Here is a 27,509-nt window from a genome sequence, read left to right as displayed (position 1 = left end):
AGCTTATTTTCTTCTTTTTGTATATCTTTCTACAGGACCAGCTGTCGTGAAAGTTGGTCCCCATTTCTGTGTTAGGAAAAAAGGTGAGACTACAAATAGAAATGTGGAATGAACACCTATGATCTTTAAAAATCCATTCATTTAAAGAGCTTGATTGTAGAATATTATTAGCGGAGTTTATGCTAAATGAGCAAACTTGATAGAATTGACACTTGATAGTAGAGTTATGTGGAGAGACTCTTAAACAAATAAATTTCTATCGAAACGAGCTCAAGATTGTAACAACCCCTTTTTTCGAGCCTTAAATATCAACTATCATACTATTGAACACAATTACTATTTCATATTCACAAGCATGAGATGGCACTTATAACAGCTATCTGTTGATGTTTATAATGGAATAACTAAAAGGTCTTAACGAACAATTGAAGGAGCTTTTAACCAACACTACAATTGCCATTGTAACTAACCGTTACTAAATGAAAAGAGAGGTTCTTGATTTTATTAAGTTCGATCGTTCAATACTGAAGAAAAATATTAATAACAAGAACATGCTATTTTCCTAACTCTAATTTAACAATCAAACGTAAATAAAAGATATGCTACTACTCATGTTGACATGAATGAAATACGTTTATATCGACTACTTCACATATTCAATGGTTATAACAGATTGGCTGAATCCTAAGAACTGAAAGGAGAGTAACCAATTTAACGATATCATCCAATATATGTTCAACTGAACTTGCAAGTGCATAAAAATAAAATACCTGTTTAAAGAAGATCATTGAATGCAATTTGTATCTTTTTCTTGTGCAAGCCTTGGCATTTGGGGGAGAGGAGAAGCATTGTCATGGGCTTAACCTCCCAACCATGGACCCATAGGCATTGCCACACAATAATCCCTATCAAGAAAGGTCCTCCATACCTGGAACTAGGCTTGGGACACCACTGTCCAGCTACTGAACATCTTGGTGTTAAGAGTATCAACCCACCACTGACTAGACAACAAGACTTATACAATCTACTACAATGAGCTGATACGGATTCTAAAACATCTTATATTACTTGCTTATGTTTTTGATTGTTTTTTTCTTTATCATGCAGGAAGAACCATAGTTCAATGATTGCCATTTCACACCCTTCATCTCAACCATGCTGGCCTTTCTGGATGAATCATAGGGTGAATGCATAAGCATTTTATAATCACAATCATTACATCTGTCCGACCTGGGGTATGGCTTACAAAAAAGAAAAATTCTTCAAATTTAATCTTGACTTCATAGTTGTGCAATATCTTAGCTTAGAGAGTATATTGCAGATACCTCTGTACAAGCTTGCACTAGTTGAATCTCTTTTTCAAGCTAAGACAATATTATAATTTATTACTAGTTGCAAGTGATTATTCAACTCTTATACATATTTCAAAATTAGACACAAGTAAATAATAATTCATTCATAGATAGGCTCTAGCTTTGCTACCATTGATTTCTTTTAAGTTATAGGCTAAAGCTTCCAACCTCATATAATAAACTAAAAAGAACAGAGACATGGGGAGATTGCATGACGTGTAAATTAAATTCCTTGTGGTGAAGGAAATGATTAAGCTTGGCACAATTTCTGGGTACTTACTGGTAATTGAATACAACTAATACTTAAATCATAGAGTAAAACCTCAATGATGTGAACCTTTGTTAATAGCTCATGACACTATATGCCTGGCACTATGAACATGAAGGAAAGTGCAGAAATATGAAAGAGGTGAAAGAGATAAAACTATATATTGGAAGAGGAATCTCTATGATCTTAAATGAATATATCATGTAAGGAAAATCCTGGAAAGTGACTATGTGATAATATATTGAGTGTAATAAGGAAGAATTGATATAGAAGAGCAAGTGGTGGATGCTACTGCAGTAATGAATAATGCAGAGCCTCTCATGGAATCATCACACAACAATAATGATGGAAAGGATACTTGGAAGCAAGTGGTCTAGTTGCTGACAAGAATAAGGACATAATAAAGATAATATATTGCAAACAATAGCATCTCCATATAATGTTCGTGTGATGAACAAAGACAAGAATAAATCAATGTATGTATAGCAGCAATATTGACATATAAAGGAAAAGAACGACATTCCTAATAGAAAGATAACATATGGTGATGGAAATATAAATGTTAGTCCTATCAATAACAGCATTGGGAAGCTATGGAAGCAGTCAAATAATCTACAGCAACACCCAGAATTCCTAGTATTTTGTCATGCATGAAGTACGGAGATTATTGAATTGAATGCAGCAATATTTGTTTGGATATACAAATGGTTCTATACGAGCACGACGAATAGAATGGTGGATAATTCAGAAGTCAAAACAACATATAGATAGCGATAAGTAGTGGGCAGACAAGTGTTGTGGTCAAGCAATGATTAAAAGATGATAATATTTTTGAAAGTCTGATAAACCTTATAAGAGGCAAAACCATATCGGGATGGAGTCATGTAAAGACTTTAAGTATGCCCCTGACAAAATTGCCAAAGTCAATGAACAAAATTATTGTGTCTTTGTTTTATTTAATTTTCAGTAATTATCAGAAGTATATGGCAAATGCTGAATCTAACAATCCAGTTTCAGATTACATATAATGTCATTGAAGTAATGAAAACAAAATTTGATAGATATCAAGAACTGAATTCCTTAGTAATTAACAACAACAGTGAACTTGATTACTGCTTAGCACAGCCCCTGTAATTGCCAGTTGAAGAGTAGCCTGGAAGATATATTAGGGTCGGTCCCTTAACACGACCTCTTCCCTAATATTTTTAACGCAGCCAAGGATACTGTCAGACAATCTAATACAAATGCGAATGGCCCTAATGCTAATTGCGGCTAGGAAGGAATGGCGCCCAACTGCAATTTGAATGCAGGTTACATATACAAGGCGTGATAATAATGCAGAACACCCCCTCTTGTGTTATTTCTCTTTGCCCATTAACAAGTCTGGCAGCAGACCACTTCTCAGTATGACGTCTAGCTGAAACAATCCTAGACACAGCCCCCAGTATGTAAAAAGGTAGTCACAGTACCTCCAATTCCAAACGCAGCTACACACTTCACGCGCAATACCTAACATGGTGAATCCTGGACCCAAACGCAAACAACGGCAGTAATAAAGGACGTCTGATATCAATGTGGCCTCATGGGTTACCCATGTTATTGAGAAGGTTTACTCGGCACTTTGCTAGCTGTACTCAATTTCACAAACCACTTGCACTGTTTATGCGATGTTCAATCTGAAACTCAATACGACATGTATTTCCAGAATGACACTTCCAGCTGTCTCTATAGTCAATTCGATCTCTCCTCAATTGCCAAACAATAGCAATTAATTAACCTCTAGAATGTTTGTCTCCTTAGCAATAGTGAACATAGTAAGGAAAATATCAAATCCACTAAACTTCAGCAGTGGAATGAAAAATACTTCTCAAATATAGTGATGAACAGTAGAGAAGTTAGGCAATCTTAGCCATACCTCAGCAGCTAAATTTCAATTGCAATTCTTAGAATTTCCAACCCTTATACATCAGCAAAGGCAGACAATTCAAAACCAAGAAAAGAGCCACAGGGCACAAAAAACAAATATATATTAAGTGTGTCTTTCCTAATGAAATGAGCTCTCATTTATAAGCTTTCGTTGGCAAAAGTTTCCATAAAACTCCACTTTAGAAAACGTGGAAGTTTCCCAAAAGAACTCAACACTAGAAACTTTCCAACTTACTTTTTAGAAATATCTCTAAACGTCATTATTATAATTATAATAATGCAACTCAATGAATAATAAATAAACAAGAGCTCATGCAATTATTAACCTGATCAATCATAGGTGACGACCAACTGCCAAGCCACCCACTGCACTACCAAGAAAATCAACTACTAAAAATAGTAAATCCATAACTGAGACCCCAAAATGCCCTGTCAGCTTACAAGGCTCGCTATGGTGAACTAACTTGGCCAATTGCACGAACTTGCTAAAAATGGAGACATTACAAGTCATGTGTTGGGTTGTCTACACCACAAAAATAATAATCGGAAATTCTTCATACTTGACAAAGGAGCAAGCGGGAGGTTTAGAAGACTATATTCTGTCCATACTGTCATATTTGAGATGCTTGGAAAAATGACAACATATATAGATCACGTTAGCAAACATATTGAATTGTAGATGCCCGATAAGAGTATCGAGCGATTAGTTTAAAAAACAAAAACTTCAGACCAAGAAAAAGACGGTGATCATACATATGCAGTGACATGTAAACAAGCATGTTATCGAATGGATCGTTAAGCAAGGAAATTAATATTTTAAAATAAATATTGTCCAGATATGAGTGGAAGACGGGAGTCATAAAACAAGCATATAAATGAATATTAACATTGGTAAAGACAGACAAGTCAGTGGTTTGAATGAATATGTCTGATACGAACAATAGAAGGCAGATTTGTTTGATACACAGAAAGCAGTCTCATAACATATGCACGAGTTGAAGTTATAAGATGATAAAATAAATCAAATGAAGGAAATGATTATTGAAAGTCATAAAGGTTGAGTTATGTAATTCAATTGTTAATTGAACTAATAGTTATGAATAGACATTGGTTACAGAAGGGCACAACTCTTTCATGAAGAGACACGTAAAGGAACATATACAATGAAGTAAAAAAATCATTTTGGAAAATTTGGAAATATAGAATGAAATATCTGAAGTAAAGTGAATAAAAAAAAGACAAAATTAAGATGTGTAAAGAAGCAAGAATGAAATATATATAATCAGATTTTAAATCTGATTTATATGTATATGAGTAAGTGGAGTGAAATAATAAGAAAAGAGATACATATACATATATAAAGGTGCAAGATAATATATGTACAGATAGAAAAGTGAAATATAAGCAGATGTGAAATATATGCTAGTAAAAGAAGAGTATGCGAATCCAAATCAAGAAAAGAGCGATATAAAGAAGAGAATAAAGATATTGCTTAGATTGTCAGAAGAAAGAATTGCTTAAATTGTCCATCATTTGTTGAAGTAAGCAACATTGCTAGGGTGGAAAAGAAATTTGTGTGCAGTGGGTTGGTGCTCACGAAGACAGCAGAGGGAGTTGGAGCTACCTATAGGTCGAAGCTTGTGAAGTGTGGGAGTTGAAGCTTCCAATGAGTTGGTGCTTATAAACATAGAGGTCGTAGCCTCTAGTAGGTTGGAGCCTACAATACATTGTAAAAGAACAAAGTTTATATAAAAGCATTTATTGTTGCGGTTTTCTCCCACATTGGGTTTCCACATAAATCTTGTGTTATTGTGTTATGTGCATAATTGTTCATTTCAGCATTTGAAGTTAATTGTTTGGATAAAAGTTTTAAACTGGCAAAGTTGTTAATATGCTGATCCACCCCCCCACCCCCCCCCCTCTTAGTATATTCGTGTGCTCTTCAATTGGTATCAAAGCCAGTTCCTTCTATAAAGCCTAACCACTTGAAGATAGATCTATTGAGTACACGTGAGAAAAATAAAGGAAATAAGAGAAAAGCAAATGCGAAGAAGAATACTAATAACAATGCATTGAGAAACAAAGTTGTAGTGTCCAATAATGAATTATTTGAAAAAGGAGATGACTATGTCTATTATGATGATATGGAAGCAGATGCATGGGATAACATGGAGGCAAGTATATGTGATGAAGTGGCACTTGAAATACCTATGGCAATAGAAAATGATGATGTGGCAAATCAAGATGACGCCTGTAATATCCCCTCTAATAATAATCATTTAATAAAAATAGCTAATTGATTGATAAATCTATATAATAGGAAAATAAATAATATTAGTATTAAACTAAACTAATAATTAAATATTATCAATTAACGTTAATAATTACTAATTGATTAGATAAGCAATATTAAATCTACATTTATTAATTGCTTAAATCCCATTTTATTAAATAACAACAAACATAATAACTAACAAACATATATAAAACACAAACATATAAAATAATAAATAATAAACTAGAAAATGATACTTATAACAAACTAATATTTGGATTAATGGGAAACACCACTCAAAAGTCATGTACCTTGAAAACAACATAGGTATGGTATTTAAATAACATTATGGCATGCAAAAAAAGCAGAGAATAAAAAGAATGAAACAAACATACAAGGAATGGGAAGAATTCTAGAAGTATGGGAAATAAATTTAATAAAGAAATGCATAAATAAAAGGAGGTCCACCAAATAAGGAGGGAAGAGAAATAATAGCCAGTATTTTAAGAGTAAAAGATGGAAAGTATGTAATAAAAAGGTAAGTGTATTTAATTAATTAGAAATGTTTTCTTTATTTTTTATTTGTTAAACAAGTTTTTAATATACCTTTTCTTTATATATATATATATATATATATATATATATATATATATATAGATATATATATATATATGAACCCATATGTGAAAATTTGCAAAATATATTTATTTTATCTTTATAATATTTGGAAGATGATTTTTAATTCAAAGAGTGATAATTAAATATTTGATACTATAAGAATAATTAATTGGTTATAAAATATCAATATAATTTCTTATGAGATAAATAATTATCAAAATAAATGTTATAATGTATTAAAGGTATTACTTAGGACTCCTTATAATTAATAATGATCATGTTGTATTAATAAACTAAGATCATAGAAATAAATATATTTATATTGGATTATTAATATCAAGGATTAATGGTTGATTATGATATAAAGGTAGAAGATTGGATAGACAAATCTCATAGACCTTAAGAGCAACCCTTTAAGAAGATGGCTAACTAATCGAGGGTTGTCCTATAGAACACAAAGGGTCCTCCCAGAGAATTATGAAGCTTGACTTGAAAGTAGTTTCAAGGAGGAAGGCCAACTAATCGAGGATTGTTCCTTGGGACATAGGGGATCCTCCCAGAGGGTTAGGAAGCTTGATTAAAGGAATCCTTAAGGATGTGTACAAGTAGTGACATTCCTATTTGGAACTATGATCGCTAGAAATGGACTTAATAGTCTATGTTGCTAATGATTTCTATAGGTAAAACTGTACCATGGAGTGGGGACATTACAACATCGTGAGTGATGAAAAAGATAAGATAGAAGAATATGATAAATTAGATGTAAAAGAAATCACGGATAATGAAAAACTCAAAGAAGGATCCACTACATCTATAGAGGACGAAGAAGAGGCCTAAAACGAAGAAGAGGATGTCGATATCATGGAAGAACTTCATTATGCTTACAAACACAATGGAAAGCTGAAGAAGAAGAATGAAAAACAAAAATCACAAATACAAGAATTGTATGAATCCCAAACAGAATCAAGCAAAGTAATTGAAAATTTGAAAGCGCAATTAGAAGCAGCCAAACAAATTCAAAATGAGATGATCAATAAGTTAAAGGCAAAAGAATCAGATTATACAAAATTAAAGGAAGAAGTCATCATATTGAATCACTAATTAGGAGAAAACCAGTGCAAAATTGAGTACCAGTCTCAAGCTTGAAAATAGTTCTGAAATTTTGAGTAATATTATTGATGGCCAGAGGTTATCTTCTAACAAGACAGGAGTAGGTTATGAAAGAGGTTCGCAGCATCATAATTATACATTCAAAGGCTTCATCAAAGAAGGAAGTAGCATGACAGATTTATCTCTAAAAGAGGAAGACCTTGAAAGAGATGTTGAAGTATTGATAAATCCCATTAGAGATGGAGATAGAATGAAAGATCAAGTTCAGCTAAGGACAAACACATCTTCAAGAGATAACGACAAAATCAGAAAAACTTTTTCTCCTAGACAAGAGCATACATCCAAACATTGAAATGAATTCTATGGATACCGTTACTCATGCAATTATTTCAGTCACAGAGTGAGAGAATGTAGAGTGCAAAACGAAAACTTTCATGAATGCAGAAGTAGAAACCAGTATGGGCACTTAGCGCGGTATTGCATATTTGGAAACATGAAATCACATGAAGAACATAAGACAAAGAACAAACAAAAAGGGCCTACATTTGTATGGAGAAAGAAACTTGACAAAGACAAAGCTGAGAATGCATCCTTATGGACTTAAAAGAAAAATGATCATGAGAGAACTAGAAAAATTTGGAGAAAGAAGACATCTACAGGTGAAGAACAAACAATCACAAGTGCAACTTGCAATTCATATACTTCTTAGTTTGAAAGGAGATGCATGAACTCAAGGGGAGATACATATAAGATACTTCATTAAACCCTTGGAGAAAAGAGTGAGATTGTTGATAACTTGAAGACAGATAACGGATTGCATCGATGTCAAAGTATGCAAGAGGAACCTTCAAAAAGGGAGATGCAGTGATGGTACTACTAGAGCATGGATGATGTTTACTTAGCAAAAGTACGGGAGAACATTCATAGGGGGAGCATTTGATGACAGGTTTAATAGACATACCTTTGCCATTGATGTCAAAGGGGGAGAGAGAATGAAAGAATGAGATTCAAAAGATTTGGTATTGCCATCAATGACAAAGAGGGGAGATTGATGGAAGCATTGTCGTTGATGTCAAAGGACTTCATGAGCATGAAGGAAAGTGCAGAAATATGAAAGAGGTGAAAGAGATAAAACTATATATTTGAAGATGAATCTCTATGATCTTAAATGAATATATCATGTAAGGAAAATCCTGGAAAGTGACTGACAATATATCGAGTGTAATAAGGAAGAATCAATATAGAAGAGCAAGTGGTGGATGCTATTGCAGTAATGAATAATGCAGAGCCTCTCATGCAATCATCACACAACAGTAATGATGGAAAGGATGCCTGGAAGCAAGTGGTCTAGTTGCTGACAAGAATAAGGACATAATAAAGATAATATATTGCAAACAATAGCATCTCCATATAATGTTCGTGTGATGAACAAAGACAAGAATAAATCAATGTATGTATAGCAGCGATATTGGCATATAAAGGAAAAGAACGGCATTCCTAATAGAAAGATAACATATGGTGATGGAAATATAAATGCTAGTCCTATCAAGAACAGCATTGGAAAGCTACGGAAGCAGTCAAATAATCTACAGCAACGCCCAGAATTCCCAGTATTTCGTCAAGCATGAAGTACGGAGATTATTGAATTGAATGCAGCAATATTTGTTTCGATATACAAATGGTTCTATACCAGCACAACGAATAGAATGGTGGATAATTCAGAAGTCAAAAAAACATATAGATAGCAATAAGTAGTGGGCATGCAAGTATTGTGGTCAAGCACTGATTAAAAGACGATAATATTTTTGAAAGTCTGATAAACCTTATCAGAGGCAAAACCATATCGGGATGGAGTCATGTGTTGGTTTGTCTACAACAAAAATAATAACTGGAAATTCTTTGTACTTGACAAAGGAGCAAGCAGGAGGTTTAGAAGACCATATTCTGTCCATACTGTCAGATTTGAGATGCTTGCAAAAATGGCAACAAATACAGATCACGTCAGCAAAAAAATTGAATTGTAGTGGCCCGATAAGAGTATCAAGCGATTAGTTTAAAAACAAAAACTTCAGACCAAGATAAGACGGTGATCATATATATGCAGTGACATGTAAACAGGCATGGTATCGAATGGATCGTGGATCAAGGAAATAAATATTTTAAAATAAATGTTGTCCAGATATGAGTGGAAGACGTGAGTCAGAAAACAGGCATAAAAATGAATATTAACATTGGTAATACTAAAGACACACAAGTCAGCGGTTTGAATGAATATGTCTGATACGAACAATAGAAGGCAGATTTGTTTAATATACAGAAAGCAATCTCATAACATATGCACAAATTGAAGTTTTAAGATGATAAAATAAATCAAATGAAGGAAATGATTATTGAAAGTCATGAAGGTTGAGTTATGTAATTCAATTGTTAATTGAACTAATAGTTATGAATAGACATCAGTTACAAAAGGGCACAACTCTTTTATGAATAGAGACGTAAAGGATTATATATAATGAAGTAAAAAAGTCATTTTGGAAAAGTGGGAAATATAGAATGAAATATCTGAAGTAAAGTGAATGAAAAGAAGACAAAATTAAGATGTGTAAAGAAGCAGAAATGAAATATATATAATCAGATTTTAAATCTGATTTATATGTACATGAGTAAGTGGAGTGAAAAAAAAAGAAAAGAGATACATATACAGATATAAAAGTGCAAGATAATATATGTACAGATATAAAAGTGAAATATAAGCAGATATGAAATATATGCTAGTTAAAGAAGAGTATGCGAATCCAAATTAAGAAAAGAGAGATATAAAGAAGAGAATAAAGATATTGCTTAAATTGTCAGAATAAAGAATTGCTTAAATAGTCCATCATCCGTTGAAGTAAGCAACATTGTTAGGGTGGAAAAGAAATTTGTGTGCAGTGGGTTGGTGCTCATGAAGATAGCAAAGGGAGTTGGAGCTTCCTATAGATCGAAGCTTGCGAAGTGTGGGAGTTGAAGCTTCTAGTGAGTCGATGCTCATAAACATAGAGGTTGTAGCCTCTTGTAGGTTGGAGCCTGATGGAGCCTAGAAATTCGTTTTATGTGAACAATGCTGTGGAAGGGTTTCTTTCTTATATTTTGATGAAGCCATAATGTGTAAAAGAAGCAGGTTATTGATATTTGGTCAGCACATCACAAATGGAGGAATCAATGCAGCATGTTGAATATGGTGAACTTCTTGATACTTTGGGAAACATATGAAAACAAGAGGGTAAACATACTTTTTATTTATTGGTGCTCTCCTATTCTTTAGCAGGACATCAACAGTAAAAATTCCAAAGGAAAAGAAGAGAAAATAATAGTTGAATTTGAATTTCTGACCTCGGCATATGTGTGGGAAAAACCCCTTTCTATTTTAATCCTATTTCGAATCTTCTGCGAGTGTCTGATCCTTCACTTTTGTATTAGTTTCGTTGTATTAGTTTAGCCCATTTGAAGTGACGGCCCCAGGTGGTGAGATGGATAAAATTGCTACAAATGTTTCTTCACTGGGTAATGGAGATTTAACCCCAAATGCGTCTGAACCTATTGCAATGAAGACCGAATATAGTGGGTTTGATTTGTTTGGGTCTTGTAGTTTTCATTTCTTTGTGCGTGATGAAGATGATCTCAGTTTGACTGATTGATTTGAATTCAGACCCATTGGATTGGATGATAGCTTGTAGCAATGGAATAAGAGTTCCTCAGTATATACACAGGTTCAAGCCTGTGCGATTAAAGATGCGACCTGTGTGAAGGAAATAAGAATTGCAGGACTATATGGAATGCTGGGCGTTGGAAATCTACACTTACTAGGGCATTCTGCAATTGCCATGTGGATCATTCAATGGGCAAAGAAGCTTCATCAAATGTTGAAAGATATGTTGAATATTCTTCACGACTCATTGGCTTTTTCTCTTTTGTTTTGCTTGCAGGTCTGCATGAGTTGGCAACAAGAGACGGGTCTTAGCATGGAGAACAAATACCTCACGTCATCAATAGGTCTGTGTGTCGGGGCTGTGCTATCAACATCAACCATTTTCATGAGCTTGTTGGTGTGTGTTCGGGTGCTGGGAGTAAATTTCATAAAATGTGGCTTGCGGATTAAAATGCAACGGAAGGATCTTTATTGGCGCAAAGTAGAGGAAGCTTCCAACATTATAGAGAGGGGACCTTACAAAATATTACATGCATACAGCAAAGGATTGAATGAATTTACCCTCACATGAAGCTAGTGGCATCATTTTGAAATGAAGATGGAATTATTTTCCCTCACGGCAGGAACAACATACGCCTGGGCAGATTAAACCATAATCATACGTTGCCTTATGGTATTTGGCAAGGTTCATAATTAAGATCATAATTGTTCTATTTGCTATATAGTAGATTAAGTGTTATTATATTAATTTAAATCTTATATAAACAAGCAGCGGTTCTGAGTTACCAAGAGGTGTGATGATTGGAAAATTAACTTCCACCTCTTGGTTATCTATATGTGTGAGATGTAGATTTCAAACAAAGGGCATTGAGACTACTTTTTGAAATCTGTAAATTTTCTATAATTATTGTTGAATCTTTTTGTCTGGGAGAGAAGTTCGAGATCTGAACAAAGCAAAGGAGATTTAAATTTTTTGAGTATTATTTCCAGAGATTGTTTGGATCTGATTATGTTGGATAGAGCATCAAGAGATTGAATGTCTTCATCACGATTTGTTCAGCAATCAATCAGTAAGAAATTTTATTTGTCTTAGAGTTGAATCACACATTATCGTCCTTTATACTTGAGTTATTTATTTGTTTCAAATTTATTAATTTGATAAGTGCATTAGATTGTTTACTGTTATTCAGATTTGATCAATACAAATAGTGTAGGATATCATATTTTTCTCATTATTTGTATCTATTATGCCCATGTGATGGTTAAATTACAATAGACTGATCTGAATACGCTTAAGTGTGACAATCTATGGCATCAAATTAACTAAGTTATTAACAAATATTATACCAACAATACTGTAAAGTTGTATGTAAGAAAGTATGTTTGACTCTATTGCCCAATTAGAATTCAGCACTGATCATAAAAATTGCTCATTAATTTTAAACCCAATGCTGGCATTTCTCTATCCTTTTCCTTTGGCAATCTGATTTCATTTAGTAATTTGTTTATCTTTTTCGTTTCAGCAACACACAAAATCTTAAATAGAGTAATTGAAGTTTGAAGATAAATAATTCAAAACATTTCCTTGATGTTTGCCAATTGAGGAGTTTATTTGATTGCTATAATCTGTTATAAATCATCTTGGAATTAGGTTTTGCCATCCAAGATTTAGGTAAACAGGCCTTAGTCCAGCGGAACCAAAAGCGCAGAGGATTGGAATTAGTCCTGTCAAGTTGGCCAAGATCATTTAGATACCCAACATCGAGCAGGCAAGGCTCGTAGATTTCTAATCAGTGATTTTGATAACCAACAGAGCCTACAATACATTGTAAAAGAACATAGTTTATATAAAAGCATTTATTGTCGTGGTTTTCTCCGACATTGGGTTTCCACATAAATCTTGTGTTATTGTGTTATGTGCATAATTGTTCATTTCAGCATTTCAAGTTAATTGTTTGGATAAAAGTTTTAAACTAACAAAGTTGTTAATATACTGATTCCCCCCCCCTCCCTCTCAGTATATTCATGTGCTCTTCACTATGTGATGGAGAATATGAATGATATCACTTTATAATTCTGATATATATACAATATATATACTAAAATTTAAATTGATATGATTTGCACTACATTTGATGATATTTGTTATGTCAAGTGCAACAATATGAATAGACAAAGAGATCTGATGTTGCTTGTAGCAATATATATTTGCTGTCTCTGATATGACAGTTAAAAATCTGTGTTATAGAATATATTTCTGATAGTGTTGCTATGTTTGATCTGATATAATAAGTTGCAATGGACTGGTTGATGTTGTTTCTGATTTAGACTTTATTCACTGGAAACTACTGGTGTTGTCTCGTCTTTCTCTGTATGCTTGTGCAGAAAATAGGCAAGTTCTCTAATGAACAAATCCAAAACTGAATATAGACAAGATAAAGGTTCCAATATGATGAAATAAGAATAAATTGTAATCTGATTGCTGATTCAAATGAAGGACTTAAGTCACCATATATATCCCTCCTTGCCAAATGGCTGCATCCTTAAGACATCTCTATTTTCTTATAAGCGATCACACCCTTTCAAGATACCTGCCAATGAATAATTACCTCTTAATCGGTTCTTCTCATAAGTGTGATTCTTCAAGACTAATCAGTTTATCACTATCAGTTACACGGTGCTTTTCATAATTGATCTCTTCATCTAATATGTACTTGCCACAATGAATCGTCTTCTTTATTCAATCGATATCTATTATTTATTGACTCGTTGATATGGAGGTTGCTGATATAATTATTATTAGATCGACCCCATTCTTTCGTCTTCCTAAATCGACAATTACATATTATTGCTGATGATGTTCAGAGATTAGTGGCTATAAGAATATTATACTTCCCAAGTCAATTTGTATATCGATTTCATGATCTTCTGCATTCTGATGACTTGGCTTCAGCTTGATCGATATTTTAGTTTAATCACTAGTTTTACCCTATTCATCGGCTATATGATTAGTTGACTTCCTTAAATGCTAGAACTTCTTACCTATCAATATAATCTCTCTTGATATGGATGCTTTTATGCAAATTGCGGAAGTCTACCACTTATCTAACCGTTGATGTAGGTTTGCTATTGTAGATTAATAACGTTGCATACATATCTCTTACAATAGTATCCATATTCCCGGTGATTATGATTACCAAGGAGTTGCAATCTCAGTACTAACCGATGCCTGTGGCTAGTGTTTCATAGTGATATCCTCAAGCATTCAGCCAAGTTCTCCTCTTGGTGTTTTCTGCACTCAATATTATTAATATTGCTCGTCAACTAGTTTAAAGCTCCCATTGTAATTATTTGTGTTTATTCATTTATTTAGTTTAATTATTATTATTACTATTGATTGATTACATTATCACATTCTTTGATTAAAAATATTATACGATTTCACATATATATAATATTCTGTTATTATCATATTAATAATGTAAACTATTTTTAAAATAAAGAATAACTATATAATATAGTAATTTTATATTAATAATAGATATTTTTTTATGAATATTTCTATATGTACTATATTATTAATATATATCATTCTTATAATCATTTTTTATAATTTATTGGCTCACCAATTTTGTTTTAATTATTTATTTAACTGTTATTTCAAAATGGGGAAATCACAGTTCAATCTTCAAAAAGTTTAATCAATCTTGATAGATAGCTTGTAATATTGTAGTAATGTAGGATACACTTTTTAGTGGGTTGTTTTGTAAAGGATAGTGTATACTTGGCGGCAGACTTGTGTCGTGCCTTGACGAGCACCGTGGGCATTTTTGTTGAATCCTGTAATATACTCCATAACCATTGCTTCATCTAGAGCCTCACAAAGGCACTTAATTTGTTTTTCTACTTTGACAAACATTTTAATGTTCTTGAAAGGTTAAATCTCCGTTGCATTCTGTTGTGTTAAAATACATACACACCCTATTGCAAATAGGGACTCCCCTCTTTTTTGCTTAGTTGCTTAGTAGTTTAGTAGTTATTTTAGCTTAGTCTTGGTTTCGCAATGATCTTTTGAGGTCCCAAGGGTTGAGGTTTGCAATTTATGCACGAGGATAAGGAGGGTAAGAGAATGAGCATTTTAGGGACGAAGTGATGAGAAGCATAAAGAAACTCTAAGATTATGAATGCAAATCTTTAATAAGTGAGACTTGAGTTCCAGGGGTGGAAAATCGAGAAGCCTTACACCTTGCTAATCTCCAACCTCTTGTTTGATGAAATTATTAACCATCAATGGATTTTTGATTATATTTCAAATCCTAGTTCTCACACTTGCATAATCTTTGATCTTATTTCAATATGAATTCCCATTAAATGCTTAATTTTTGATTCTGCTACTTGTCTCTTAATTTGTAGCTTTTTTGGGAACTTTTTAAAATTTCTTCTTGGTAACATATCTGTTTGTATTTTTAACTCTCATTGACCTAGTTTGGTTTCTTGTTGATATTCGTTTTCTTCTTTTGCTATTTTAATATTTTTGCATAAGAAAGCAAATTATGATTTGTAATTGGCACTGCCACATAGCTGCAATTATTGAGGTTCTGCCCGGGTCATGTAGCACTTATACAAATGCATTTGCATGAATTCTCCAGTTGACATATCTGCTTACAATGTTTTTTTTCATTTTTCCTCTGGCAACAGCTGTGGCATGGCATCCATTCCACGAGGAGTTATTTGTGAGTGGAAGCTTTGATGGATCCATTATACACTGGCTTGTTGGGTAATGTCTGATACTCAATTCTGTAATAAATTACTAAACTTGACCTGAAATGTTTGAGGAGAAGTTTAAGATATAGTGAAATGTTTGAAGGAGATCATGTCATATAAATTATACTTATGGGAAATCATTTCATGTATTTGCCATTTTTTTTTTCATATTAAATTCTAGAGCATGGTTTAACTTGATTAGTAATGACCTGCGTGCTTTCTTGAGTATATTTTCATTAGGGCGTCGAATTACAATGATTTTTAACTGGAAAACATTCTAGTGTACATAATAGATAAGGAGTTGCATTGCAGAATGATAAGGGTAACAGTGATAAAATGCTGAATATGTTTGTTTAGACTCAAATATATGCTATTTTGGGCAGGCACGAAGTTCCTCAAGTTGAGATACATAATGCACATGAAAGTGCTGTATGGGATCTTGCGTGGCATCCGATGGGTCATATTCTCTGCAGGTAGTATAATTATTTTATATCTCAGTGTTTCTTATTTTTTGAATCCCTTAATAAAACATTTTGATATTACAGCAAGACAACATCAATCAGTAAATTTGATTAATGTGATTATTCTTACTCCGAACATGGTTTTTGCACGATATTTTCACAAGCGTTAGGAAGGAATGTTTACACAAAAGCCAAACACAATGTAAAGTAATATCTGCATGGAAATGTGTAGAAATCAAAATTACAGACTTCTGCTCTAGCCCAAATGCATAGGGAGATATAAAATTCTTAGAGCATATGTTATAGTTGGGATCAAACATAAAATAAAGTAATGTTGTGTGATAGAGTAGCTCAAAACATGCTTAATCTCCTTGACTCACAGCCCATAAGGAATCAGCACTTGTCATGTTTGATGTTTTCAATGTGTAGATCTATCTTGCCAATATCAAGAAAACAGAAATTACATACAATTTTTTTAAAAAACCAGGGAAGATTAATGGAATCATGGGAAATCTAGGACCTAGACTAGGTCTGTACCTTGCCATTTTTGATATGAATGTTTGGCAAACAACGACTGAAGAGAAAGAATGTGTACTAAACCCACACCCGTCGAGTGTAGAGGCACATCATACACCATGTCAGCATCGTGGTCATTGGGTTCGAGCATTTTGTGCCTGACGTTTGAAAGAGAGAAGAGAACGGGCTATTGGAGGCATTGATAAGATACATTGTGATTTGTGAAGCAGAACACAGGAATTGTTGCAAGCAGATGAAAAGAATAAAATTGGAAAGGGTGGGTGACATGTTGGGCCTCCTTCCATTAACACATAATTTTTAAAAATTACTTTTTAATACCATCCCCATTGACACCAAAATGATGTAGAAGGGACGTTAAGAAAAACGTACCCATTATTTCAATTCGACCCTTTATTCCAAGTTGGAATGTTCATACCAAAGACAATAACTATATTTACACTTTGCATTAAGTGGGGGATATCCCACGTGGATTTGGAGTACCTAGTTCACCCAACCATCACCATTCCACGTTGATACATGGAAGGAGGTATAATCGACACAACTTACATTATAGTAACACAATACAATTTCATTCAGGAGCATATGCATCACGTGAGCCACCATATTAAACTTGTAACTAAATATATGTACCTTTGGTATCACACATTTAAGGATAATATGTTATTACCAAGGAGGGGCTTCTGATTTGGGTCTCACTTTGAATCCCCATTGGAGCAACTTGTATCAAGGATGTGTTAGTTTTAGTGATCTCTGATAGATAAAACTATTATTGCAAATATAGACTATAATTGATATCCGTACTTGAACAATGGCAGAACCAGAGATGCAAAGTCTGTTCTCTCAAGTGATCACTGAGTCTTTAACTTTAGTGCTGAGGATTGCTGAAGATATACTGTCTTATAATGGAGATTGCTGTGAGAACATATAAATTGCCTTCCAATGAATAATGTTGAGAGTTGTCCTGCAAAATGAATTTGCAGATTGCTGGGACTGTAATGCTTTAGATTGATTATCTCTCCCATCGATCTGCACTTATATTTATACATGTGAAAGGTCATGCCCTTGTAGAGTCATGACTCTACGATCTGCACTTATATTTATACATGTGAAAGGTCATGCCTCTATGGAGGCATAACTAACCAACTGTTTAGTTAAGATAAACACTGCAATACAATAGATTATGTGATCAGCAGTAAAACACAAGACCCCTGATAATACACATTATAATGTCTGCCGATAACATACACATTACAATGTCTGCCAATAATATTCCCATTACAATGTATGCCGATAATATTATGATAATCATCCAAATGTATGTTATGACAAATATCCAAACACACACACACATATATATAAATAAGCATACGTCTAATGAACAAAATTCTCATGACATAGTTTTATCATTATTTCTATTGACGATATACATCAACACTCCCTCTTAGCAAGGGAGAAGTAATACACCTTCAGAATAGAATATCTGAATACATTATCTGATCTTAACACTCTAAAACAATGACTAGTCAAATAATTAAAATCGCCATGCTATGAACACTATCATAACATATATTATGATCGCTAATTGTCTGAAACAATATCTAGAGTAATCATAATGGATTCGTTATCAATGATCTCTAATTGTCTGAAACAATATCTAGAGATTTCCATGATAATAGGCCTATCATTTGCAAGATCGTCACCTTACAAATGATTACCTTTTGAATATATATGTCCATGAAAGATCGTCACCTTTTATTACATATCTGATGTAACTAAACAACAATAGAAGCATAAACTCACACGAATTGAAAACTTAAATTCAATATTCAATATTACAGTTTAATCATACCAAGTTTTCCTTTGAAGTAATCCAACTTTACTTTCACAAGAGGCTTAGTAAAGATATCTGCTGTTTGCTCATTAGCACTGGTGTACTCTAGTTGAATGACTCCTCGATCCACCATATCTCTAATGTAGTGGTAAGGAATTTCAATATGTTTGGAACGATTGTGGAAAATTGGGCTAGCTGAAAGCTTGATGCAACTTTGATTATCACAATGAATCACAGTGGGCTTCAAAGTTCTTTTGAACAAATCTACTAACAACTTCCGTAGTCATACGCTTCTCTAGCACCCAAGGAAGAGGCAATGTATTTTGCTTTGGTAGAACTTAATGCAACTGAAGGTTGTTTTCTGCTGAACCAAGAAACCATTCCAGATCCTAGAGTGAAGCAATATCCAAAAGTATTCTTACCTTCAGTAGGGCTGCCTACCCAATCGGAATCAAAATATCCATGAAGGTTGATGTTGACTTGATTATATTTGATTCCCATGCCAATAGTACTTTTTAGATATCTCAAAATGTATTTAGCTGCATGTAGATGTATCTTCTTTGGTGCACACATAAACTGACTCAAGGTGTTAGTTGCATAACATATGTCAGGATGAGTATTGCCCAAATACATTAAAGATCCAATGATCTGCCTGTAGTAAGTAGAATCTATCGGTTATAATTTGATCATATCATCCTTCAACTTGTGTAGATTGACTTCCATAGGAGTAGATTGATGATGATCATATCATCATCAATTAAATGAATAAGTAATAATACAAGTATTACTAATATAATTTTGATATAATCACAAGTCTTTGACAATAATATGGGAATAGGAAGCCTCATCAAAAATGTTAATCAGCGACTAGTCAAAGAGGATAGAGATGCAATAAATCGTTGGCTTTCCATAACTAGAAAAACTTGATATTATCAATTATCGTTTATTAAGACCAATTAATTGCTCTGTAGATCAATTAATCAGTAGATGCAGTCGAGTGAAGAAGAGACAATATCAATGAAACCTCTAATATCCATCGAACAATATTCATAGGGTGATATATAAAATATTATCGATGAATGCTTCAGAAGGAGGAATGAGAGGTATTGATCCTAATAATAGCTCTTAGCCGTGTTACCAATTACTCAAAAAGAGATAATTAGTCCACGTCTGCAGTGTAGCGGAAGATAAAATAACAGAGGAAACTATGAGCAGTAGTACAAATCCTTACGGAGAAGAACGTGTTTATGTTGAAGTTAGTATTCCAATACAGCTGGTTCGACTGGAAGACACTACAGTGATTAGCAGAGAGGATCAGCAATATCATCAACTCTAGCAATAAGCATCTTTTCAGTGAAGACATTCGTGTGTACACAGAGTATTGAAGGAGTGCTTGGAGTTGTTTATGAGTGGGGTTTGAGGGAAGATATAGTTATCGTGCATCTTGAAAACTTAAGAATAAAGTTGGAGCCTAAGTTTTTATTGTATACCTATTGTAGAGATCACATTGAGACTGAATGGAAGTTGGGACAGTAGGGAGAAGAAGTATCAAAATTTTGAGATATTTAATCTATTAGTTTAGGGTCTGTTTGGTTCGTGGAATTTAAAAAACCCAGATTTCTACAAACCTTGGTTTAGCCAAATCAAGGTTTTGCATATCTTCATTCCAATTTTTGGGATTTTACTAAAACTGTTTGTTTCACTCCAAAGATTCATGTGAAGTGCGTAAGCTTGTAGTTGAAGGCAAATTTCAAAAAGTAGTCAAATCTATTGTTTTTACACTCCTTAAAAAACAAAATCAGGGTTTGATTTTCAATTCCTACTTGCTAGTAGGAAGTTGGAAAACCTGGTTTTGAGGCAAAATTGGAAGTCCCGTATGCTAATTCCATTTTGCAAATTTTGAAACAAACGCACAAATTTTCAAATTCGGGTTTTGAAAAAGCCAATTCCTATCATCTTCCAGGAACCAAATGGACCCTTATAGAGACAACATGGAATGGATGGAATTATCGTCAGAGTTCCTTAATTAACACCCAATAACAGCGGAGGTCAGAGAAACTGAGAACTCATGCACTTTTAAACTTTGAATTCATATTATGTCAGTTATTACTATGGTGAAAGAAAGTTTCCATCATTTGATTCTTTAATATAATGGATGTTGGGAATATTCAATAAATTTACAACAAATGCATTGGTAAGTGTTTAACTAGATAGCCCAAACCAAAAAGTTATTGAGATATCCTATGAGTTACTGCATCAAGTATTCCACGATCAATTTATGCATACAATTTATATGGACAAAGTATTTGACAACCAGAGGAAGGGGTAAATTTCGATAAAAATCTGTTGGGGACATTAAACTCAACCTGGTGGCGACCATTGTCGTTTTCATACGTAGCAGGACATGTCATTTTTTACACCATCCACATAGATAATTGATAGGATTGCTTAAGTCATCATTGTTGCATTGTTAACAATTTGAATTACTATTGGGAATTAATGTTCTGTTCCGTATGGTATTGTATATGAATGTCTTTGTGACTATTATTTATGTAATAATATTGTATGTTAATTAATTATTCGTTTAACCATTAACTATAACTATATATATATATATATATATATATATATATATATATATATATATATATATATATATATATATATGTATATATGTATATTTAGTGATTTAATTATTAATTTTAACAATTATATGGATGATCAATATTCAATTAATATATTTCAATCATTAATTTATTATTACAAATAGGGTATACAACATCAATCATGATTCAATATCATGCTATTTTTTAATCATCCGTGTGATATTTGAATCTTTGATAGAGCTAATATAAATGAAATTCCAATTCGTTGATGATTTGAATTTCTATTTGATTTTTTTTGAATGTTACAACTTATTATAGTATTGGTATGTTACTATGTTGAATGTACAATGGTTCTGGTTTGTGTTGCAATTTTATTAAGTTCAAGTATTTCAAGAGTCAATTTGGTATGTTATACTGAAACAGCATTTCATAACCAGCATTTCAAGTTTTATATGTATATCATGTTTCACCCCTCCCTCCTCCACCCTAAACCCCCCTGTCCCCCACTGTCTTCAAATTGACGCCCTTTTTTCCCATCCCGGAAACTTGTCCCAATGTCCTCCCCTGCTGGTGTTACACTGTAATATAAATATTACTATAATTATTATTATCATGAATGTAATAATTATATTATCAGTATTATCGTGCCCAGTGAGATTATTTTTGTTTGATTAGCTGTCAAAATTTTATTGACTACTAAACTCATTATAGTCACCCTGGAAGTATAGTTATTACATCATGTTAGCTTTTACCACTGGCACTAATTTCTTACTTTAATATTGTGATTTAGAAAAATCTTACCACAATCTTATCTACAATTTCTATTCATTTCTTCACTAGAAGTACCGTGTGATGTAAATGAAGAGTTTTTTTTTCAGTTTTCTAGTGTTTCATTGTTTTATCTTTTAGCATTAGGCATGGCTCCTGTATATGTATAATTTATGCAAGATTTTTGTGAAAGTAAACATATATGCATGTTATTTGGATATCTAAGATTTTTCTAGTCAATTGGCAGTGGAAGTAATGATCACACAACCAAGTTTTGGTGTAGAAACCGTCCAGGGGATTCAGGCCGAGACAAACACACTGGCTATGTTCAAGGTTTGAATTCTGTAGTTTGTTTTCTTGATTACTGTTGTGCCTTCATGAACTTTGGTACCTCCCCATCTGTTCAAAGTTGGCAATGTCAAAGCCTGCGTTACCAATTAGTAGTTACCCTTGTATTTTATCAACCACAACTAAAGTCCATTCCACTTTATCTGTGCTGTGTAACAAGTTTATTGTTTGCACTTGCAGTGACAAATGAATGGTTCTATGTTCTCATAATTGTAGCAATTGGATAATTTATGTCATTTGCAGGATCTAGCGAGCAAAGTAATGTTGTCCCAGGCCGTTCATTTCAGACAGAAGGTCCAACTACTCCAGGACCATTTGCAGCAGGGGGGGGCATACGTGTTGAAGGAACTATTCCAGGTGTTGGTGCTGCAATGTCTTTCATGCTTCCAACCCTTGATATGATTCCTCAGACTGAACCACCACAACAGATGGTGCTGGGTTCAGCACCTCAAGGAGTGCAACCAGGAGGGCCTCATCCTCCTTTTGCTCCACATCCATCAATTGCTACATCAAGTCAACAAATGTATCAGCAAATGCAACAGATTTCAACACAACAGCAACAGCAGCATCAAATGATTCCTCAGCTGCAACAGTCTTCAACTTTACCACAGCAACCCCCAAATATACAACAGCTGCAACAAGCACAGCAACTACAAGGTCCTCCCATGCATATAGGATTGCATGCACATCCTCCACCACCACCACCTAGACCACCATTACCACAACCTTCACAATTAGGAATGCCTTCCTCGATGCCTCTTTCAATACCTTCTTCAATGCCAAACTCTTTGCCTTCTGCTCCTATGCTTCATTCTAGTCAGTATTCTTCGATGGTACCTTTATCAGGGCAACTAGCCCAAGGTTCATCAAATCAAATGAGACCTCAAATATCTCAATCGCATGCACTTAGTTTGAATTCCATGCATTCAGGACAAGTTTCTGGTTCAAGCCTTCCAACAAGCATAGGAAGCTTTGGGAATGGCATTACACATATAATGGAAATTCAAAGCAGTGTTTCTGGAGCACCACCTTTTCCAGCTAATACAGTAGGAATGCAGCTTCAACCGTGTGCAACAATTGCTCCGACTTCTGGAGTTTACAACAGGCCACAAGGTGGTCCATTACAAACTTCATCAATAACTCCAGGACTTCATTCATACCAGGTATGCATTCTTCTTTTGAAAGGAAAATTAAGTGATAACTGTTTTTCCCTTTTATGTCAGTTCTCTATAATCCATCTATTAGGACTCTCAGACTATTAAAGTTGATGCAAGGAGGTCCAGTTCTGTCAGTTCTTCCCTTTACCGAAATCTGTCTATTGTATACTTGGGGAAGAATTTTATGCAAGGAGGCATATTCTGTCTATTAGAAGTTGAAGCTTGAATATCCTCAAATTTCAAAGTAAAGAATTTGAAATAAATCTGGAATACTAGGTATCATCTAGTTTATTTTATTTTGGATACTAAGGCATATCAAGTTGTGGCAATAAATTTTGGGAATGCATTCATCTATTAAAATGGTACGAAGACAAAGGTGGCGTGGTACCACCTTGAAAATTGGTATCTGAATCAGGCAATATTCAGAAACAAATTTTGGGCATGTTGGACTAGAGGGGGTTCACAAAAGGATAATGGGAGGCATAAAGACAAATTGTGGACTTTTTTGGAGGTTGGTCTGATTTGATCTATTCTCATAGACTATCTATATATCTGGTTTTAATGTTACAAAGTGCAATCAATGCTGTAAATAAAGAAAAATGATGATTTATTGTATTCGTATTATTTAATGATTAACTTCATAGGCATTATGTTAAGCAAAAAATGACCTCAATAATTATGTCAATGTCAAGGGGAAGATTACATGAATTAACCACAAAAGTAACAACCGTGCATGGTAGGTTACAAAAAACAAGTCCTTAGCAGATCATAGGTACCCAACGTGGGGAACACTTCAAATTGTGTTTTTGTAGCTTGTTGCTGGAGAGATGATAGAATATAAATAAGGTTCATTTATTTTATATATGCTAGCTGCTATTAATTTCTGCTTGACAGAAGGATGAATTGAGTAGTACCATCTCTATTTCTTCAAATTCGAATTTTTGATACTTCATAAGCATTGAAACTTATGGCTTGTACAGGACATGCATATCTGCTGTTTGTTGATGTTTGCTGGCATAAATCTGGCTGTTGTTTAATTTACATAGCATTTCAACTATACTTGTTTATATCATTTGGGTTTTGCTCTGTTTCTGCAGTCAACTGTCCCACCAAACATGATGGACATGAGAGGGCCTCGTACAAATCTGGGAACTGATATTGGCCATGGAATGGGCATGGGCATGGGTGTTCCATCTCATCCCTGTGGTCCTGCTCCACCACAACCATGATAGTTGATTACCAGAATTTGCAGTAGATCTTTGTCATTTTGAAAGGTTGCAATTACTAAAAAGCGAGATACACCCTCACATCAAGCATTGTTTTCTTTTTAGTTTAATTTTTGAGGTTCACCCAAAATAAAACAATTTCTGTAGGTAATTGTCTGCTGATGAAAATTTAGTACCGGTGTTCTCTATCAGGTATCAGCCAGAAGTTTTGAAGTTGGGACTTAGATAAGAGAGCAGAGGTAAACCATTTTATAAACCTAGGAGAAATGTAAACAATTTCTGATATCTCAAGTGTCAAGCACAATAATTTCTTATCCTGTTGAACCACTGCTGATTGTGATTTTCACATATAAATTTAAATTTTTGTTTTCTTTTTAGTTTGATTTTTGAGGTTTCCCCCAAAATAATTGTTTGTGTAGATTATTGTCTCCTGATGGAAGTTTAGTACCAGTATTCTCTATCAGGTATCAGCCAGAAGTTTCAAAGTTGTGACTTTGATAAGAGAGCTGAGGTAGAGCATTTTGTAAACCTAGGAGAAATGTAAACAATTTCTGATGTCTCAAGTGTCAAGCACGATAATTTCTTATTCTGTTGACAGTTGAAGCACCATTTGTTCTGCTGATTATGATTTTCGCCTATAAATTTAATTTAATGTGAGGGTGACATTCAGTTTTTTCATAGTAGCAGGGAGAAATTTTGTAAATTGATGAATGGAAAATTTTCCATTTTGTCATTGCTTTCAATGTATCATCAAATGTAGTTTTTTCTTAATAGCAGGGAGAAATTTTGTAAATTGATCAATGGAAAATTTTCCATTTTGTCACTGCTTTCAAATGTATCATCAAATGTAGTTTTTTCTTAATAGCAGGGAGAAATTTTGAAAATTGATAAATTAGCCATTTTGTTATTACTTTCAATGTATCAGAAAAAATGTTATCTTTCCATGCAATAAATAGAATAAGTATTCAGTAGTCGAAGTTTTATGCTAGGTTTTTTTCACGACTTCAGAAGTAATCAAGAGTAAAATGATGTTTGAAAAAGAATGGCTTGATGTGTTTTATAGCAGGAAAATGACTACCAGTACAGAGTGATCTTTCAGTAACAGGTACACAATATTGTGTTAGACAACTAAAGCAGTTTTCGTATTTGCCACTTGAGCAAACTTTAAAGAAGAGAATATTTCATCCAATGTTTGCTGGCTGAAGTGACATTGAAATATGTGTTTTACAGCCGGGTTGAAAGCTTCTGATTCACATTTACACAGTACAAATTTGAGAACTATCTTAATTATCTTTCCATTTTCTTTTAGAAAGTCCATTTTGAAGTCGAAGATGTGATGTCTAGCCATTTGCAGTAAGCTTTAATGTAAATAATTTGACTTTGGGGAATTTTGTCACGCCTTCATTTATCATAGGAATTTGCATCCAAGCTAACTTCATAAAGGTCCAATATACAAAAAATGAATGCAAGTGATTGTCAATGAATTTTTAGGTTAATCATGGAAATTATTATGGGTCTTTACTAGTTATTGATTGCTTTCATTTCCCTAGCATGTAGAATTTTGTTTGAGTGCTAGAAAATAAATGTATAGGAAAATTTATTTAACATGCTTAATCTATAATTTAAGAATAATGCATTCATCAGTAATGTTGAATTTCTGGATGGAATGCTGTAATTCTGAATCACATGCAATGCATGATTATCTGCCAAACATTGTTTTAAGCGGAGTGGATTCTTAGATTTATTGTGTTCAAAACTTGCTTTATATACCGACCTTTCTTAAAAGGCATTTCCCATTTTGGAGAAACTAAACTGGGCTTGGTAACATGCTATCTTTGATAGGAAGTGATTATAGATCAGATAATACCTCATGTTGTTTTTGTTCATAGTAAAATTTGTTCCTTATATGTATTTCCAGCACATTCTTTATTTCTTTTTTTTATATAAGGTAAACCAGTTTTTAAAGGGGCTTTCAAACCATATGCAATACAACCACCAGCACAAAAGTCAGAAAACAATGAAGCTGCACTAGGTTGCCGCACAATTATCAGCTGGGACTTAAAAAATCCAAATACAATAGAACCATCAGCAAAATATTAGCCGACCCTCCACAAGACAGAATATTGAAACCTGTAGCCCAGCAAGAGCAGGCAACTACAATTTACGCAAATGCTTTTTTCATTGCATATTGTTATCTAGTTTCCTAAGGTAAGTTTTTTGTTAGCTAAGGGAGACAACTGCAGTTTTTCTATAACTACTTTACCCTTTTTAAAACAAAAAGAATTGGTTTTGCACTTATTTAGAATTTCACAATATTATTCCATTCTGTTTGTGTTTTCTCAAGGACCCTGATTGTATATAAGTTTTGTTCTGCAAGTCGAGTGTTAGTGACATTCCATTGTTCCATCGTGAGTTTTTGTGTATTAGACTAGACATGGATGCATATAGATTTAGAGTAAAGTGGGACATCATACATTAGAGATAGAAGATATCAAGGTTGCATGCACAAATTTGGGAGGTCCTTACTGTGATACCCGTGTACACGATGGCATACCTCCCTTCACTCAACACAAC

At 33.7% G+C, this 27,509-nt stretch overlaps 1 protein-coding gene across 1 annotated transcript in view; it reads left to right on the top strand.

Moving 5' to 3' along the window:
* LOC149545800 (flowering time control protein FY-like) overlaps positions 1-25,312 on the top strand; it is a 96,321-nt gene extending 71,009 nt beyond the window's left edge. The window contains exons 14-19 of the mRNA XM_089790846.1: positions 15,936-16,014; positions 16,385-16,474; positions 22,452-22,537; positions 22,796-23,715; positions 24,125-24,220; positions 24,807-25,312. Of these exons, the coding sequence (XP_089646972.1) occupies positions 15,936-16,014; positions 16,385-16,474; positions 22,452-22,537; positions 22,796-23,715; positions 24,125-24,220; positions 24,807-24,938 (1,403 nt within the window). The 3' untranslated portion in view covers positions 24,939-25,312. The remainder of the gene's footprint in view (positions 1-15,935; positions 16,015-16,384; positions 16,475-22,451; positions 22,538-22,795; positions 23,716-24,124; positions 24,221-24,806) is intronic.
* The last annotated feature ends 2,197 nt before the right edge of the window (positions 25,313-27,509 follow it).

This window comes from Cupressus sempervirens, chromosome 7 (assembly GCF_028749045.1).
Source record: "Cupressus sempervirens isolate cs-2001-9-10 chromosome 7, ASM2874904v1, whole genome shotgun sequence".
Classification (NCBI taxonomy): domain Eukaryota; kingdom Viridiplantae; phylum Streptophyta; class Pinopsida; order Cupressales; family Cupressaceae; genus Cupressus; species Cupressus sempervirens.
The sequence above is the reverse complement of the archived record's forward strand: the minus strand, read 5'-3'. Positions and strand labels throughout refer to the sequence as shown.